The 16,361-nt window shown below is 36.6% G+C and overlaps 1 protein-coding gene across 1 annotated transcript; it reads right to left on the reverse strand.

The window, feature by feature from the left end:
- Nucleotides 1-6,129: 6,129 nt before the first annotated feature.
- Nucleotides 6,130-15,185, reverse strand: dlb (deltaB). The gene is made up of 7 exons (XM_048186991.1): nt 12,142-15,185; nt 11,755-11,994; nt 11,352-11,418; nt 10,944-11,201; nt 10,098-10,459; nt 8,498-8,714; nt 6,130-7,837 (listed from the first exon to the last, which is right to left on the reverse strand). The coding sequence occupies exons 1-7, from the start codon at nt 12,190-12,192 to the stop codon at nt 7,185-7,187; spliced, it is 1,848 nt and encodes a 615-aa protein (XP_048042948.1). The 5' UTR covers nt 12,193-15,185; the 3' UTR covers nt 6,130-7,184.
- Between the last annotated feature and the right edge of the window lie 1,176 nt (nt 15,186-16,361).

Raw genomic sequence — 16,361 nt, forward strand, 5'->3', positions numbered from 1 at the left:
TATGTGATTTCAATAACGGCTGGTTTTACTGGGTTATGAGATTTCAATGACGGTCAGTTTTGTTCCTCTGAGATTTCAATAACAGCCGTTTTTTTTCCATTTCGAGACTTCAATGTCACTCGATTTTGTTACATACAAGATTTTAGGATGTCATTCACTACCCTCCTCCTCATTTTTAAAGTTAGACATCAACCTTCTTAGAGTTCCTCAATCAATTCATTATAAAGAATATAACAAGATAACAAAATAATAAAACAATGCCTATTTAACTATTCTTTTTTTTTTTTGTAAACAATTGTATAGGGTCGCTAACAGCTCGAGGTGTACGTATATTTTTTCTGCATAACAATAATTGAATCTTTGATGACGGAATAAGTGCAATTCAACTTTATTCCACAAATGTTGGCAATGTCTGATACACAAAGATGAAGTAACGTTTCATTCAGACAGAAAACAAAAGAATAGGCAAAACATGAAATGGCTCAGATTTACTGCAGAGCAAGTACCGAATGCAATCAAATAGGCTATGAGTGTCGCTGTCACTGAATGGGGAATCTGGTAAAGCTATTAGCAATTAAAATATTAATTTTGAAGATGCTGAAGATAGTTTTTGAGAATATGTTTGAGATCGAGAATGGGCTCATATTCGAGATCTCAAACATATTATCAAAACTAGGCTATCATTTGCTGAATGTACTGGGAAATGAGCTCTGACGAGGAACAGTGATGATGGCATAAAACATCTGCTCAAAATGAACTCTTCCAAGCTCCAAAAGGTAACAAATTATGCTTTATTTTATTCTTCTATAATGGTTATTCTAATATTAGGGGAGTTTTGTATTATCGCGACAGGTGGAGATCCTTTCGTACGTCTATGATCCTGACACAAATACTGTTTTCACCCAAATGTTTTCGTCCACTTAAGCCATAACCGACTGTATTTAATACTCGACATGGAGATACTCGACATGGACATTTTGACAACTATGTGTGCTGCAGTGTGCATTTGACCATTCAGGCGAACTGACTTGATTCATGCGCAAGAAAGAGAGAGAACGCGCTTCTGGTCTATGTCATTCAGCGCGATTCCGTCTATCCCGCCTTCACTAATCGATAACAATAGTGATTGAAAGCATGCAGTTCGCAATCTGTGGGTTGTCATCATTAATTTGTAGGTATTTCCACACCTCTGAGGCTGACATTGTTTATGCTGCTGCCGTCGGTGTCTCTGTGGACGGAAAATTCTGTCAGTTACGTCATGTGAGGTATTGGTCTTTAGTGTTGGGGTTATTTTTTTAGGAGTACGAGTACAAGTACATGAGTAGGCTACATGAGTACAAGTACATTGGTATCGGCCCGGTACTGATACTGGTAGGGTGAATTGCCCTAATGTGGGACACCTAAGGTTTAGTGTTTGTAGGTCCCGCATAAATAGCTACATCAATGTCAGTGAAACTATAGGTTATCTGAAGCTGTGGTGCCATGTGATCACATAGCCTCTCAAATGTTCAGTCATATATGAGACTGTAGCAATCATCAAAAAGGAAGGACCTTATGTGAAAGCCACCCAAAGGTGACATAGAGTTTTGACATAGAGTTTTGACAAACTTGATATTAAGGAGTATAAATTAATTTTAAACAAAAAAATCATGATATCTTTTGGCCTAATGCGCTTATGAAATGTATGTCCATCAAAAAATACTATAACACTGTATGTGTAAACTATATAGTTTCTATTTTTAGCAAATTTCCTAGTGTCCCACTTTAGGAAATGTGGTTTCAAGAAGTGGGACAGTATGATTCGCCTAATGTGGGACAGTACTTCAGTCAGTCAAAAATGTGTGGTGGGGCATGGTTTGTGGGGGAAAAAAGGTTTTTTTTACAGTGTTTTAGTGTTGCTATGCAATAATAGAATGATTGTGTGTGTTTGTTGTTTAGTAAAATAGAAAACATTAGGCCAAATGGTCTTAAACATTTATGCAGTTCACAACATTTTTATGAATTTTGACTCAAGGTTAAATCTAGCCTAAAGTTTGTTCAAGTTTTTTTTTTTTTTTTTTTTTTCTCCAGGTTGCAAGATTTTATATTTGGCCTTCAAATAAGCCTAGGCTATGCCTAGTGAAGAGAACAGTGTTGAATTCTGACTGTGCATTTAACTCTTTTCTATATATAACATAACATAGCCTATATGAAAATAGTTGCCTAATGTCTTTACAATAAATGCATCAAAACTATCATATTGTATTATTTATCTGATGATGTTCAATTATCAATCAATCCATCCATAATTACTAACTTAAGAAGATTTTTACTATTCTGCATGAATCAAATGATTTTGGCCTTTTATCATAGACTTTGGCCTTTTCATAGACCTTTTATTATTATGATTATTATTATTATCATCATTATTATTATTATTGTTATCATCATTATAAATTTTGGCCTTTTATCATAGAATTTTCAGTGTCCCACATTAGGGACACAACTGGCCCACATTAGGAAGCACCAGATTGTTTTAGACGACTTGCACTAAGAGCACTAATATGTCTATAATTTCTTTTATGAATGTATTATCTCCATTTTCTCTTTTGATTTGATTGGGAGACACCCCTGGGGTTTTTAAAATGGTGTATGAATTTAATGTTTTGGCTACAAATCGCAATATGTCACAGAAATCTGAAATGCAAAAAATGTCCCACATTAGGACAATTCACCCTATTGGTGCATCCCTAGTTGCAGTAAAACAGGGTTTGTAATTTAAATGTATTATGGCACAACACAATTGTTATATTCAAATGACATCAGTGATCCAGGCTATTCATGATTATTATAAAACCTTCAATAGCTAAAAATCACCATCTGCCCTCACACACTGTTACAGCAGCCAAAGAAAACAAACACAAGAGTTAAGAGCCCAACTAATGGAAACACCATTATGGTGACTTCAAATGAAACAAACATGAGTGTTAAACTTCTGTTAATTCTCAATAAGAACTTTTGTACAGAAATAAAGTCAATTTGGTTAGTAATATGTGAAGCTGTAATGCTGTTTGAGGAGTTGTTTAATCCTCTGCTGAGATCTGGAGAGATTTAATGTCTTCTTTTGTCTTCAGGTCCGTGTACGTTTTGATAGTTTGTTTTCCAATTTGAAATGAAATACGCAGAAACGAGAAAACGGTCGTTTCCCGTTTATTCGTTTGTTAAAAAAAAACGGGAAAACGAGATTTTGACTCGATTTTCGTTTTTTCGGGTCACGGATAGAAAATGGAAACACGACTTCAAAACTCGTTTTCCACATGTGGGCGGTCATTACACGCCCATTTCAGCCGATTGGTCAATCAATTCTGAGCCAGTGACGTCATCTTCAGTTCGTTCAACAAAATAATAGTCCTCTGCCGCTATATCAGTAGATGTCATAAATCGGCTTCCTTCTGTGCAACCTAACGCGTATTTCACAGAAATATTTATTTCAGAAATGTTAATCAGCACACAGACTGTTGTAATGCTGTTTGTAGTTTAATATGCATAGTGAAACTGCACTAGTACCCACACAGAGGAGCGGATGAAAAGCACAGATTAAAAAAAAAACTACAGTTTTTATTTTATTCAATTTTGAATAAATAGAATAAATCACAATAAATAAGTAGTGTAAGAAATTTGGAAAAACGAACAATTGCTCATCTCTCTTTATTTATTTATTTTATATAGCCTAACTTTGCCTGCTGAATTATAGGCTAATGTTAATAACCCTGGTTAAAAGATTGAGGGAATATGTAAAGATCAAACATTAAAGATCAAAATTACAGCTACATAGCTATTTTAGTTATGACAAAAATAATATATAAATGTTAAGCCAAAACGAATTAATTTAAAGCTGAACTGAAACAGAAACCGGCGTTATAACTATACCTCTCTAATTTGACACAAATCCAAATGTTTCAGTATTCACGATTTGGAGGCTAAACTATATTTATTATTTAAACGCTTTTATTGTAGCCTACACAGACTACTTAAAATGAGCAGTATAACTTTTTATATTTGGTTGAATGTATGTTATTTTGACAGTTAACAGGCTGTTATGTTACTAAAACTGATGTTGTGTGTGCGTGAGGCGCCGATGCGTTCACTTGAATTTTCTTATAAAAGCGGAAACAACTTAAAATACTCAGACATTTATGTTCAAATATATGTAACACCATTCGAATCTGTGAAGGGTTAAATAGGCCTATTATTTTTGTACACTCATAATAAAAACAAAAGATTGTTCGTAAAATAAAGACATTTTTTTCTGCCGTCTCAGGGAAAAAATGCGACAATATGAGTGTCGGTTCATTTTTGAGAAGTTCACAGAAAGGAAACCTTTCATTTTGGTAATATGTTAATTAAGTGAAATAAATTTCGCGCATAGACATAGGCTATTTATTCCTTTTATATAATTGAATCATTTGTTCTAGGTTCACAGAAGCGCTGCAGGTGCGTGATGATGATGAATCCTCATGTTCTGTTGTTTATTCTGCTATTTGTTCATGTAGGCTAAAACTAAATCCCTGGGATTTTTTTTAATGATTCACAGACATTTATCAAATTTCGTTTAATTCTAATTTACTATAATCTTGTCGGTTAATGAAATGATGATGATCGCATCAGTTGAAAGTCAGGGGGAAAAAACAGAAATTATTGACAAGTCAACAATAATTTTCGTTTAGTTTAAGTTTTTCAAAACATCCACAGAACTGCATACAGTAAATTTTCCCGCTGTTTAAGCCACGAATATTTACAAAATAAAATAATTACAAAAATGATAAAAGATAATAAAATAATTACAAAGATAATAAAAGTTCTATGTTTAATATACGAGAGTTTTTGTTTTGCTGTTGTCCACTAAAGCAATTGACGCAGAATGGCCAATAGCCGTTAAATTGAAATTGAAAGTAAAATGTTCAGGGCCATTTATAGCTAATTCGTTCAAAAGCGAAGGAAAGACAGAAAAAGTTAGGATAGCAAGTAAACTGTGACATATAATAATGTTCAGTGTGTTCATAAAAGTGTTTAAGAGATAAAATCTGTATGACCATTTATAAGCTAAGGAAAACTAAAAAGCCCCCGATGGTGATACCGTTATTAGGTGTTGCCACCTAGTGGATAGCCTATTTTCTAATATGACTGCATAGTCTAAAGCGTCCGCTAAATGATTGAACTTAAATGTATAAAATGTAAACAAAACATTAAAATAAGAAAAAAAAAAAAAAAAAAAATGAGTGCAGCCACTGATCTATAGAGAATAGTCTATGTATAGCCTATTGATCGGTGGTAGTAGCCCAAAGGATGTCATGTGCTTGGTAACAGATGTTGAGGCATTTACATTTTACATTTTAAAAACACAATGACAGCTTAAAAACAGACTTAATTATGTAGTTTTTTAAAACTTTTTTTTTTTTTTTTATCTGTGCAAACAAAAGGTTGCACAGAAGAATGACATCTACTGATATAGCGGCAGAGGACTATTATTTTGTTGAACGAACTGAAGATGACGTCACTGGCTCAGATTTGATTGACCAATCGGCTGAAAGGGGCGTGTAATGACCGCCCACATGTGGAAAACGAGTTTTGAAGTCGTGTTTCCGTTTTCTATCCGTGACCCGAAAAAACGAAAATCAAGTCAAAATCTCGTTTTCCCGTTTTTTTAAACAAACGAAAAAACGGGAAACGCCCGTTTTCTCGTTTCTGCGTATTTCATTTCAAATTGGAAAACAAACTATCAAAACGTACACGGACCTCTTCAGTTGATTTCATCAGTTGTTGTGGCTGAAGTCAGTTCTAGCTCTTGTGTTCCTGTTTCTCTTTTTTTTCTGTTCTCTTCTTTCCTTCAGCAATTCTGCTTGTTAACAGGCTTGTTAATGCTAAGATTATTCTATAACTAAAATATAAAGATTTGTGGCTCAGATAGCTCAGCGGAGCAATCCGCCCAAGTGCCATCATTTCACACCACGTGTGGCCCAGATCATCATACCACAATTGTGGGCCTGATTTGGGCTGGCACAAAATTGCTATCTGGGCAAGTACCACTTTTAGTGTGTAAGCAAATTTAAAAAAACTGTAATCAAACATTGTAGAAAGAACAGAGTTGAATGAATTAGGTGTTGTCTCATATAATTTATTTTATTATTTCATTAAAGTAACAAACTCATATACAAAATAAATTAACATAAAATCTTTACAAAGACAAGACAATGATTGAAAGCAAAAGTACAAAAATGCAAAATAGAAACTTAGGCATAAACTTAGGTTTAAATTAATAGGAAACATCTGGAAAAAGAAATAAACATTCATTAGACAAACCCCACTGAAGAAAATCTGATTTTATGTAATTTAACATAAGAACCAATGACACATATTTCCCCATATCATTCGAGGAAGAAAACACACTGCTTAATACGCAATACAAAACTGGAGCAAAATCTTCCCATTTGGTCTGAAGTACATAGTTTGATACATATTCCTGACTGTGTTCTGCTTCCCTCCTTTCTCTTTTTTAAGTTTTTTATTTTTTATTGAAACATCTGTTGCTGGTAACATCCCGACAAATAAACAAAGGTGATATTCTCATCCTTATGAGATAAAAAAAAAAAGTTATTGTTTTCATCGGTCTTATACAGAGCCCAGAGTTTGAACAGAAAGCACCCAACCTTAATGCTTTTCAATTTAACTTACTTCATTCTCTTTCAATAGAGGTATTTCCTTACTTAGTTCTCTTTGTATAGAGTTATTTTTCACTTCTTTATCTTTGTATAAAGATATCAGTTCTCCTCATATAGAGTTATGTAACCTAAGTCTGTTTCAGCTTTCAGCGCTTGTGCCTGTCTTCATATGGAAACAGATTCACAGAGCCCAGCACACAGTAGTGTGAGTGTTTGTTTAGTTTTTGGTTTACACAGTCTTCCACCTTTACAGATGGCAAAGGTCCAATCCCTTATTCAGCTAATACATACTTCATTCGTTCGTTCATTCGTTTGTTCATTCATACATTCATTCATTCATAAAAATTAAGACAAAAGCAAGTGCTACATCCAAATTCTCATCCCTGCTTGTGAGTTTGTGTGTCCATGTATATGCTCACGTGTCTACATCAGTGTATGCATGTGTTTGTGTGCTGTGATTTACACACATGTACATGTGTAAATGTCTCATCTAAGCCCTCCTCCGGCACTCCACAGGAAGTCCTGCCCGGCAGGCAGTGTGTGAGAGGCCGCCAATGAGACTCGGCCCTCAGTGTTGCTGGGTTTCACCTGACTGAAGTCTCGGTCATAGGGATAGTGCTGCCTGTCTAAATTATTAACAGTCTCCAAATCATTAAACACAGAATCGCACAGCTGCTGTCTGCGCAGTCTATGCCTCCTCCTCCTGATCACCACCAGTCCCACACACACTCCCAAAAACACAGCCAGCACACCTAACACACATGACACCGCCACCGCTGAAGGCGAGGTCTTCCCAACCCGGGGGGCCATCATCTCCAGACCTCCCTGCACAGGAAACTCGCAGGTTGGACCCATGAACCCAGGCACACACTGACACACTGGCCCCGAGAAGTGAGTGTAGCATGTTCCGCCGTGAAGGCATGGGTTCGTGAGACAAGCGTCTGCTCTGAGGCTGCAGTTTTTACCGGTAAATCCTAGAGTACAGGTGCAGGTGTAATCATTAATGCCATCTTGGCAGGTTCCGGCATTTTGACATGGATAGCGGGCACAGTCGTCGATGTTTGTCTCGCAGCGAGGGCCGGTGAAACCAGGGCGACAGCGACACAGAGCACTGGCACCCAGATCCACACACTCACCACCTACAACAAAAAAGAGAGAGGAGGTTACATATGAGTAGGTTTAGAAGAGAGGAACATAAGAGGTACTGTAACAGGAGCATATGTGCATGTGTGTGGTTGTGTAAAAATGTTTAGAACTGAAGTTTATTCTTTTCCATATAATGAAAGTGAATGGTAACCAGAGCTGTCAAGTGAACTTAAATTTTATTTTTTTCTACACATAAAATTTGTATGTGTTCAGAAGACTTAAGGTGATGATACACGGGACAACTTTTTGAGCAATGTTGCCAAGTGATTTTGCTGAGTGATGTTGCTAGAGGAATTTCCCATTGAGAATGGGCAACAAATTTCTATCTGGATACTTTAGATTGAAATTTGTTTTCCATTCTCAATGGGAAAATGCCCAAGCAACATTGCTCGGCAAAATTACCTGGCAACATTGCTTAGAAAGTTGCCCTGTGTATTATCACCTTTGGTGCATGTGTCATATTTAATATCTTTTTACTTTTTGGAGCTTGAGAGGCTGTGGTCGCCATCCGCTTTCATTGTATGAGTAGCATAAGCATTCTTCAAAACTTATTTTGTGTTCCACAAAAGAAAGAAATCTAACATGAGGGTTAGTAAATGGTGACAATATTTTGTTCTGTTATTGCATTGTTCGCAATCAACACAAAAACTCACCGTTGGCACATGGTTTGTGGCTGCAGCGGTCCAGTCTCTTCTCACAGTTGGATCCGGTAAAGGCTGGGGGGCAGCGGCAGACGTAGCCACCGGTGAATTTCTCCTCACACGTCCCTCCGTTAAAGCAGGGATCATCCGCGCATGTCATCGCAATAATCTCACAGTTCTTCCCATAGAACCCCTGAGGACATGTGCAGGAGTAATCATTCTCCAAATCCTGCAAAGAAAATGAGAAAAATAGATATATCTATTTTTGATCTCCACATTTTTGATCTGCACATAAAGCACATCTGAGCATATTTACTTATCCTAAATCACATATTTATTTATTTATTTATTTATTTTGCCTTTTTAAATGAAATACATTAACTCCAAGTGTGTAAATGTTTGTTTCTGAACAAAAATGTAACATGCTGCATCTACTAAAATTGCATGTGACGTAAAATGTAGTCTATATATATATATATATATATATACTGTATATGTGTGTGTAAACATACATATATGGATCTTGAATATAGACATGAGTTAAAAGTTATATATACACTACCATTCAAAAGTTTGGGATCGGTAAAATTTTTAATATTTTTCAAAGAAGTTTTGTCTGCTCACCAAGATTGCATTTATTTAATTAAAAATACAGTAAAAACAGTAATATTGTGAAATATTATTACAATTTAAAATAAATGTTTTCTATTGGAATATAATATAAAATGTAATTTATTTCTGTGTTGGAAAAGCTGAATTTTCAGCATCATTACTCCAGTCTTCAGTGTCACATGATCCTTCAGAAATCCTTTTAATATGCTGATTTGCTGCTCAAGAAACATTTATTATTATTATCAATGTTAAAAACAGTTGTATACTTTTTTTTCAGGATTCCTTGATGAATAGAAAGTTCAAAAGAACAGCATTTATCTGAAATACAAAGCTTCTGTAGCATTATACAGTACCGTTCAAAAGTTTGGGGTCAGTAAGAATTTTTATTTTTATTTTTTTGAGAAGAATTTAAAGAAATGTTTTTTTTTTTTTCAGCAAGGATGCATTAAATCGATCAAAAGTGACAGTAAAGACATTTAAAATTTAACAAAAGATTATATTTCAAATAAATGCTGTTCTTTTGAACTTTCTATTCATCAAAGAATCCTGAAAAAAAATATTGTATACAAATATTTTGTACATCTGTACACAATAAATGTTTCTTGAGCAGCAAATCAGCATATTAGAATGATTTCTGAAGGATCATGTGACACTGAAGAGTAATGATGCTGAAAATTCAGCTTTGCCATCACAAGAATAAGTTACATTTTCAAATATTTTCAAATAGAAAACAGTTATTTTAAATTGTAATAATATTTCACAATATTACTGATTTTACTGTATTTTTAATTAAATAAATGCAGCCTTGGTGAGCAGACGAAACTTCTTTTAAAGACATTAAAAATCTTACCGATCCCAAACTTTTGAATGGTAGTGAATATATATATATATATATATATATATATATATATATATATATATATATATATATATAGATGACTATGTTTTGACACTGAAAAAAAAATATTGTTGTTTTATTAACAAGTGAGTGTAGACTTACGTTGCAACTGCCACCATTCTTGCAGGGGTTGCAGTCACACTCGTTAATCTCCAGCTCACAGTTTGTGCCCCCATATCCTGGCCGGCAGGTGCAAGTGTAACTGCCCTGTCCGGTGTTGGTGCAGGTGGCGCCATTAGCACAGGGTTTGTGGTTTGTGCAGTAGTTGAGGTCCTGGTTACAAAAGAGGCCTCCCCAGCCCTCCTTACACACACACTGCCACGGCTGTGAGCAGGTCCCATGCAGGCATCCTGGGTAATGCACACACTCGCTGCAGGATGGCCCCTGCCATCCCAGACGACACTTACACTCACCGGGTGACTCGCAGTAACCGTGACGCTCGCTGCAGTCCGAAGAGCAGATGGCTGTGGGAGGAGACAGAGAGGGGGGTAAACACACCACACACACACACCACGCCCCCCGGAGAGGGCAGATGAATGGGTGTGTTAAGTGTTGGGGCCAGCAGCTGGTGAGCTGACAGAGGTAATGCACTCTTTTGTATTTTGAGCTCCGGCAAGCGTACACACACACTAACACACACACACAGAACGACCCTCTAGCATGTATCTGTTGGGTTTCTTTGTTAGGCTGAACAAAAGAACTGCAGAAGCTCTGAAGGAGAAGCTCAACTTCCATCAGACACACATGCACACAAAGATATGAGAGATAAGAGAGAGGATGTGGTGCTGCTGCTCAAGTTCCAACACACACAAACCACAATAGCACATAAATACAGAGTGATCAAGAAAGAGATAGGACTGCTTCTTTTTAGAGACCCAGACGTACTATCCCAAAGGACTGTATAGACCTCTGGCCATCTGACACACACATAGGTGGTGGGCTACTCACGATCAGAGCAGTAGTCTCCATGCCATCCCTCCAGGCATTCCCTGTTCCCGTTCTCATCGCAGGTGTAGTGTCCCAGTGTGTCGTCACGGGGACGGCAGTAATCCGAACACGCCTCGCCATAGTAAAACTCATCACAGAAAACGTGATATGAGTAACGGAGCTCGCTCTGATCACCGAAATGAACATCCTGAGACCAGTCTTCCCCAATCGCCAAGCGCCTTCGTGTTGCTAAACGACTGATCAGGTTGTTTTGATTCTCTGTTGTGGAAAATTCAAGGAATAGTTAAGCTTGTAAAAGTAGTGAATAAGTTAATTACACAAAAAAATGCCTCAATTTAGTAATGCATCATGTTTGTATCTTTGCTTTGCATTAAATTGCTACAGAGTCTCTGGAACAGGGCAACTCACCTGTGTAATCATGATGCTCTTTGGGAGACTCTGCATTCCATGCCTCAATAATAAGAGAAAATGTCCCCTAAAAAAATCAAGACCAAGAAAAACTTAACTTTCGCCTAAACTGAGAAGCAGTCTCCTTTGTCTTTCATTGACTTTCACTTATAGGCCTATTTGTTATAAACTGACTTTTTCAGTCTTGTTCACGGCCTTTTGCATTGATTTACATGTTAAGTGTTTAGTTAAACTTAAGGGCACCTGAATAAAATAATAATTTTGCAGTAATACAAAAATGTAGGCAGCATTTGTCTTATTAATCATTTCCTCAGATCAGCTTAATAATTATACCATGAAAAGGAATATTGTTTGCTAGACTTAATCTATAGTGCATAATATTACAAATGTCAATGAACTTTACCGGCCACTTGAAGTGGAAAGGCACCCGGATGGCTGCGCTGCCGGCGATAGAGCTCTGGTCTGCTCGCAGGACACTCGTCTGCCCAGTTCCGAAGGTGCACGGAGGTTCGGCGGAGATGACGTCCTCAGAATGCTTGAGACAAATCCTGAAAAAGATGTTGCAGTCTCTCGTCCTCCTGCAGAAGCGCCGTGTCGTGCTGAACGAGTGAACTTTCAATTCAAATACACCCGATGAAACCACCTGTTCAAAAACAGATAAAGACTTATACAGATTTTGTTTAAAAAATAAACAATGCATTACCAAGTAGACAAATATTCATACTATAAAGGCACATTAAAGAGAAAATGAAAATATGAATTAAGTATAAGCCTTGAACTGGCACCTTACCAACTGCAAAAGCGACACAGACAGCAGGCAGTACAAAGACAGATGCGCCATCTCGCTCAGTTAATCCTAAACTTTATTACAATAACGCGCAGGTATCTTCATCCGAAGCTTTAAAGTGTTTCGAGTTAAAGAAAAAAACAGTTAGATGTCCTTGTACGAAATCTGCGGCACGTCCATGAAAGTCCACTGTCTTCAGAGGAAAAGCACACTCGTCGTCTCCGTTCTTCAGCGCGTGTGGTTTAACTTCATTGAATGTCTTGATGAATGGACGCCGTTATATACGTCTTGCCCCCCTTCACGTGACGTCAGAGGGGACATATGGCATAATATTGGCCTGATTAAATTGATCTGCTGCGTGTGGCAGTGGTGCTGATGGAGTTAAGGTTGAAGTTAGCCATACTGCAGTCTGTATCAAAACAGATTTTTTTTTTCCAGTGATGTAGAGCAGATGGGCACAGCAGTAAGAAAACTTGATGAATATTATTTTGTGAAATAATAAAAGTAAATTCAGCAATTGTCAGTCGAATTTCAGAATTTGTTAATTATTCGCACTAGCTGACTTGAACTATAATTATAGAATAGCCTATTGTAATAACTAGTGATTTAGATTTGGTTTGTTTACTTAAAGTTTGTCCTAGGTAGAAGGTAGAATATGGTTTATAATTTAAAAAAGCAAACAGAAATTCTATTATTCGTTGTACCAAAAATTCTATGAGGTGCAATTTTGCCATTTCATGCTATTACATCCCTTAGAATGCGAGCACGAATTGTAGTTATGATCTTTAATAAAGGAAGTTACAAAATAAAAAAAGTTATAAAACTTACAGGACCAACGTCTAAATCACTGGAGATATTTTGCCAAATGTTTTAACAATGGAAAAACAATTTTTTATTAAACATGTTTCTGTTTTATTAAAATATTATGCTATTTAGTAAACATATATGTTTCCTACTGTTGTATCCACTTTCTATGGCTCCTGAGTGGTATAGTGTATAGGCCTACTTTTACATCGAGAGCATGTTTCAGTTTTTAATTATTTCCTCTGCACCCAAACACACACACACACACACACACACTCAACCTTGGACTGTGTGTTCGCTCTGGCGCGTGCGGGCAGGGGGAGGCCATAATATCTGTGTGTGTGTGTGTGTGTGTCTTTTGTTGTGAAGTATGCAGAGACGCGCAGGCTGCTCTGGAGGATGGGTGGGGAAATATCATGATGACGCTTTTGTGTGGGTCAGCTCCAACAGCTGTATGTTAACATGCGGCACATGGTCACTTATTGTCCGCCACAAACCGCCCGAACTCACCCAACCGGCATCTGTTGCGGTCGGTAGAACACTTGCAGCCGTTCCACTCATATAACGTATAATATTTCCGTGCCTGTTCACTATTTTCCACAGCAGGCCTATTAGCTGTGATTAATATGAAAGTAAGGAATATGGAATAGTAAAGATTATTGTAGCTACAGGCTAATGTCATTCAGTGTTATGCGAAGTGAAGGGAATTTTCTCTTCTTAGGCTATTCCTTTATTCAGCAGAAGTTGTGACCTGTGGCTGTGTGCTTTGCTCACGAGCTGTTGTTATGGTAATGAGTGACGCGTGCCGCAGAACCCTTTCATTGAGCCATAACCACAATGCATCACTTATAATGTCTTTTAAAAGACCTCATAAATAAAGTATCAAAGACCGCAGATATTGGTGTAAATAAATCTAGAAAGTGCGTGAAGACAACAGTCAGGAAACATTAGCTATGACACTGTAAGCTAACAAAATCACTTCATTAAACCAAGTGATTATGTGTGCTTTTATATATGCTATGTAGGCTAACTTATGAAGTTTGCTGTTACTGATGCTGGGGACAAAGACCCAATTTATGCCACAGACTGTGTTGTATCAGCTGTATTGGCAGAGATAAACTCATGTTGTGGGTAATAAGGCAGATGACCAGGTGAGGAAAAACAACAAGCATAATTGCATGCAAGCTTGAGATATAGAATGGCTGCGTCAATGATATTCTGCACTTGATACAACAAAAGTTTTCAGTAGCCTATGTGAAGTTAACAATGGCCTAATGGTCAAGGAATGGAGCATCTACGTAGAGGTAGACTTTAACCTCAAGCTGTTGATGATGAGCAAATGTGCAATTCAACAATTAAATATCCCACATAATGTGCTGTTAGTCACTATAGATAAAACATATTCACTGAAAAGCATCCAAATCATCAAAAGCATTAATTCAGTGTTTTGTTTTGGGGTTTTTTCCCAAGTAAAACAACTAAAATCAGACAGAACTGAAACAGAAACATTGTGTCTATGGCATGCAAGATGGTTTAATCCTTATATGAAAGCTTTGCAAGTGCTAACAAGTTAAGGTTCAGTTAAAAGAAACTGACACATGGTCTGGGATAAAGGCTGTTAGCAGGATTTAGGTTTTTGAGAGCCCTGACATCTGCACTGACGAGAGAAAGAGAAGCACTTATCCAAAGAGAGAATCTCAGTACAGCATTCAGAGGTACTTAGCTGAAGAATTAAGGCAAACAAGGCTATAAAACAGTTTCTTCAGAAAACAGTGAAATGAGAAAAATTGTTTACACACAGTTTAACAGTTACCATTCTTATTGTATTCTTAAAAACAATAATCAAAACTTAAAGGGATTGTTCTAAAAATATAAAAATTCTGTCATTTTTTTATTCACCCTCATGTTGTTTTTGCTGTTGTTTGTTTTATGACCATATAATGTAAGTCAATGGTCACCAAAACAGCTTGGTTCCCTACATTATTTAAAATATCTTCTTTTGTGTTCTGCAGAAGAAAAAAGTCATACAGGTTTGAATCGACACCACTGTAAATAAATGACAGAATTTTTTGGGTGAAGTATCCCTTTAATGGATTCTGTGTCACCTTAAAAAAGGAACTTACAGATGTAGACTGTCAGATATTGTCTGATTTTGAAGTGTTTTCATAAATGTTTGTCATTAAGAAGTTAAGGAACACCTGTGAAATTGATATACTGTCTGTATTTTCCATTTTATTCTGTCATAGTATTTTTTACTTAAAGGGATAGTTCACCCAAAAATGAAAATGTGATGTTTATCTGCTTACCCCCAGCGCATCCAAGATGTAGGTGACTTTGTTTCTTCAGTAGAACACAAATGATGATTTTTAACTCCAACCGTTGCCGTCTGTCAGCCGAATAATGGGAGTGAATGGGAACTCGATCAATAAGAGTCAAAAAAACATGCATAGACAAATCCAAATTAAACCCTGCGGCTCGTGACGACACATTGATGTCCTAAGACACGAAACGATCGGTTTGTGCGAGAAACCGAACAGTATTTATATAATTTTTTACCTCTAAAACTCCACTATGTCCAACTGCGTTCAGCGTCCGGTTGGTGAGGTCTGATCGCGCTCTGACAGCCAAAGTAATGTCTAGCACCCATTGAAGTATACACGCGAGACCAGAGCACGATCAGACATCACTAAGCGAATGCTGAATGCAGTTGGACATAGTGGTGTTTTAGAGGTAAAAAATTATATAAATGCTGTTGGGTTTCTCACACAAACCGATCGTTTCGTGTCTTAGGACATCAATGTGCCGTCACGAGCCGCAGGGTTTCATTTGGATTTTTCTATGCATGTTTTTTCGACTCTTATTGATCGAGATCCCATTCACTCCCATTATTCGACTGACAGACAGCAACGGTTGGAGTTAAAAATCATCATTTGTGTTCTACTGAAGAAACAAAGTCACCTACATCTTGGATGCGCTGGGGGTAAGCAGATTTTCATTTTTGGGTGAACTATCCATTTAATTTATAATATATTATATTAAATGTATTTACTATTTTAATTTGATATATTTATATTTGTTTTGTTTTTTTAAGTTTAACATGTATTAATGTGAAGTGTCTCTGGTCTGAGGACAGGTGGTTTTAGGTATATAGTAAGAGAAAATGTCATAATTTTGATAAAATAATGAGAAAATCCAATGAAATCGTAAATCTGTGTCAAGAATATTTTAGTGATAATTTCTGATTATTTTCACCATGGAAATGCTGCTCTTTTATAACAGAAAAAAGTAAAATTGTGGGGCATGCTATGTCTCAAGAACCAGTGACTAATCAAAAGTGGATGAATTTTAATATTATTATGCAAATGTTTCTTAAACCTAATATAATAGTAAGGTATCTGTTAATCTCGTTATCGGTGTAA

This window comes from Megalobrama amblycephala, linkage group LG4 (genome assembly GCF_018812025.1).
Source record: "Megalobrama amblycephala isolate DHTTF-2021 linkage group LG4, ASM1881202v1, whole genome shotgun sequence".
In the NCBI taxonomy this organism is placed as follows: Eukaryota; Metazoa; Chordata; class Actinopteri; order Cypriniformes; family Xenocyprididae; genus Megalobrama; species Megalobrama amblycephala.

Excerpts from the sequence above, each read along its gene's own strand:
- dlb (XM_048186991.1), bottom strand. The coding sequence starts at position 12,192 with ATGGCGCATCTGTCTTTGTACTGCCTGCTGTCTGTGTCGCTTTTGCAG. Across the intron at positions 11,419-11,754 it reads CTTTCCACTTCAAGTGGCCG|GGGACATTTTCTCTTATTAT; the intron begins GTAAAGTTCATT and ends TGATTTTTTTAG. Across the intron at positions 11,202-11,351 it reads AGAGCATCATGATTACACAG|AGAATCAAAACAACCTGATC; the intron begins GTGAGTTGCCCT and ends TTTCCACAACAG.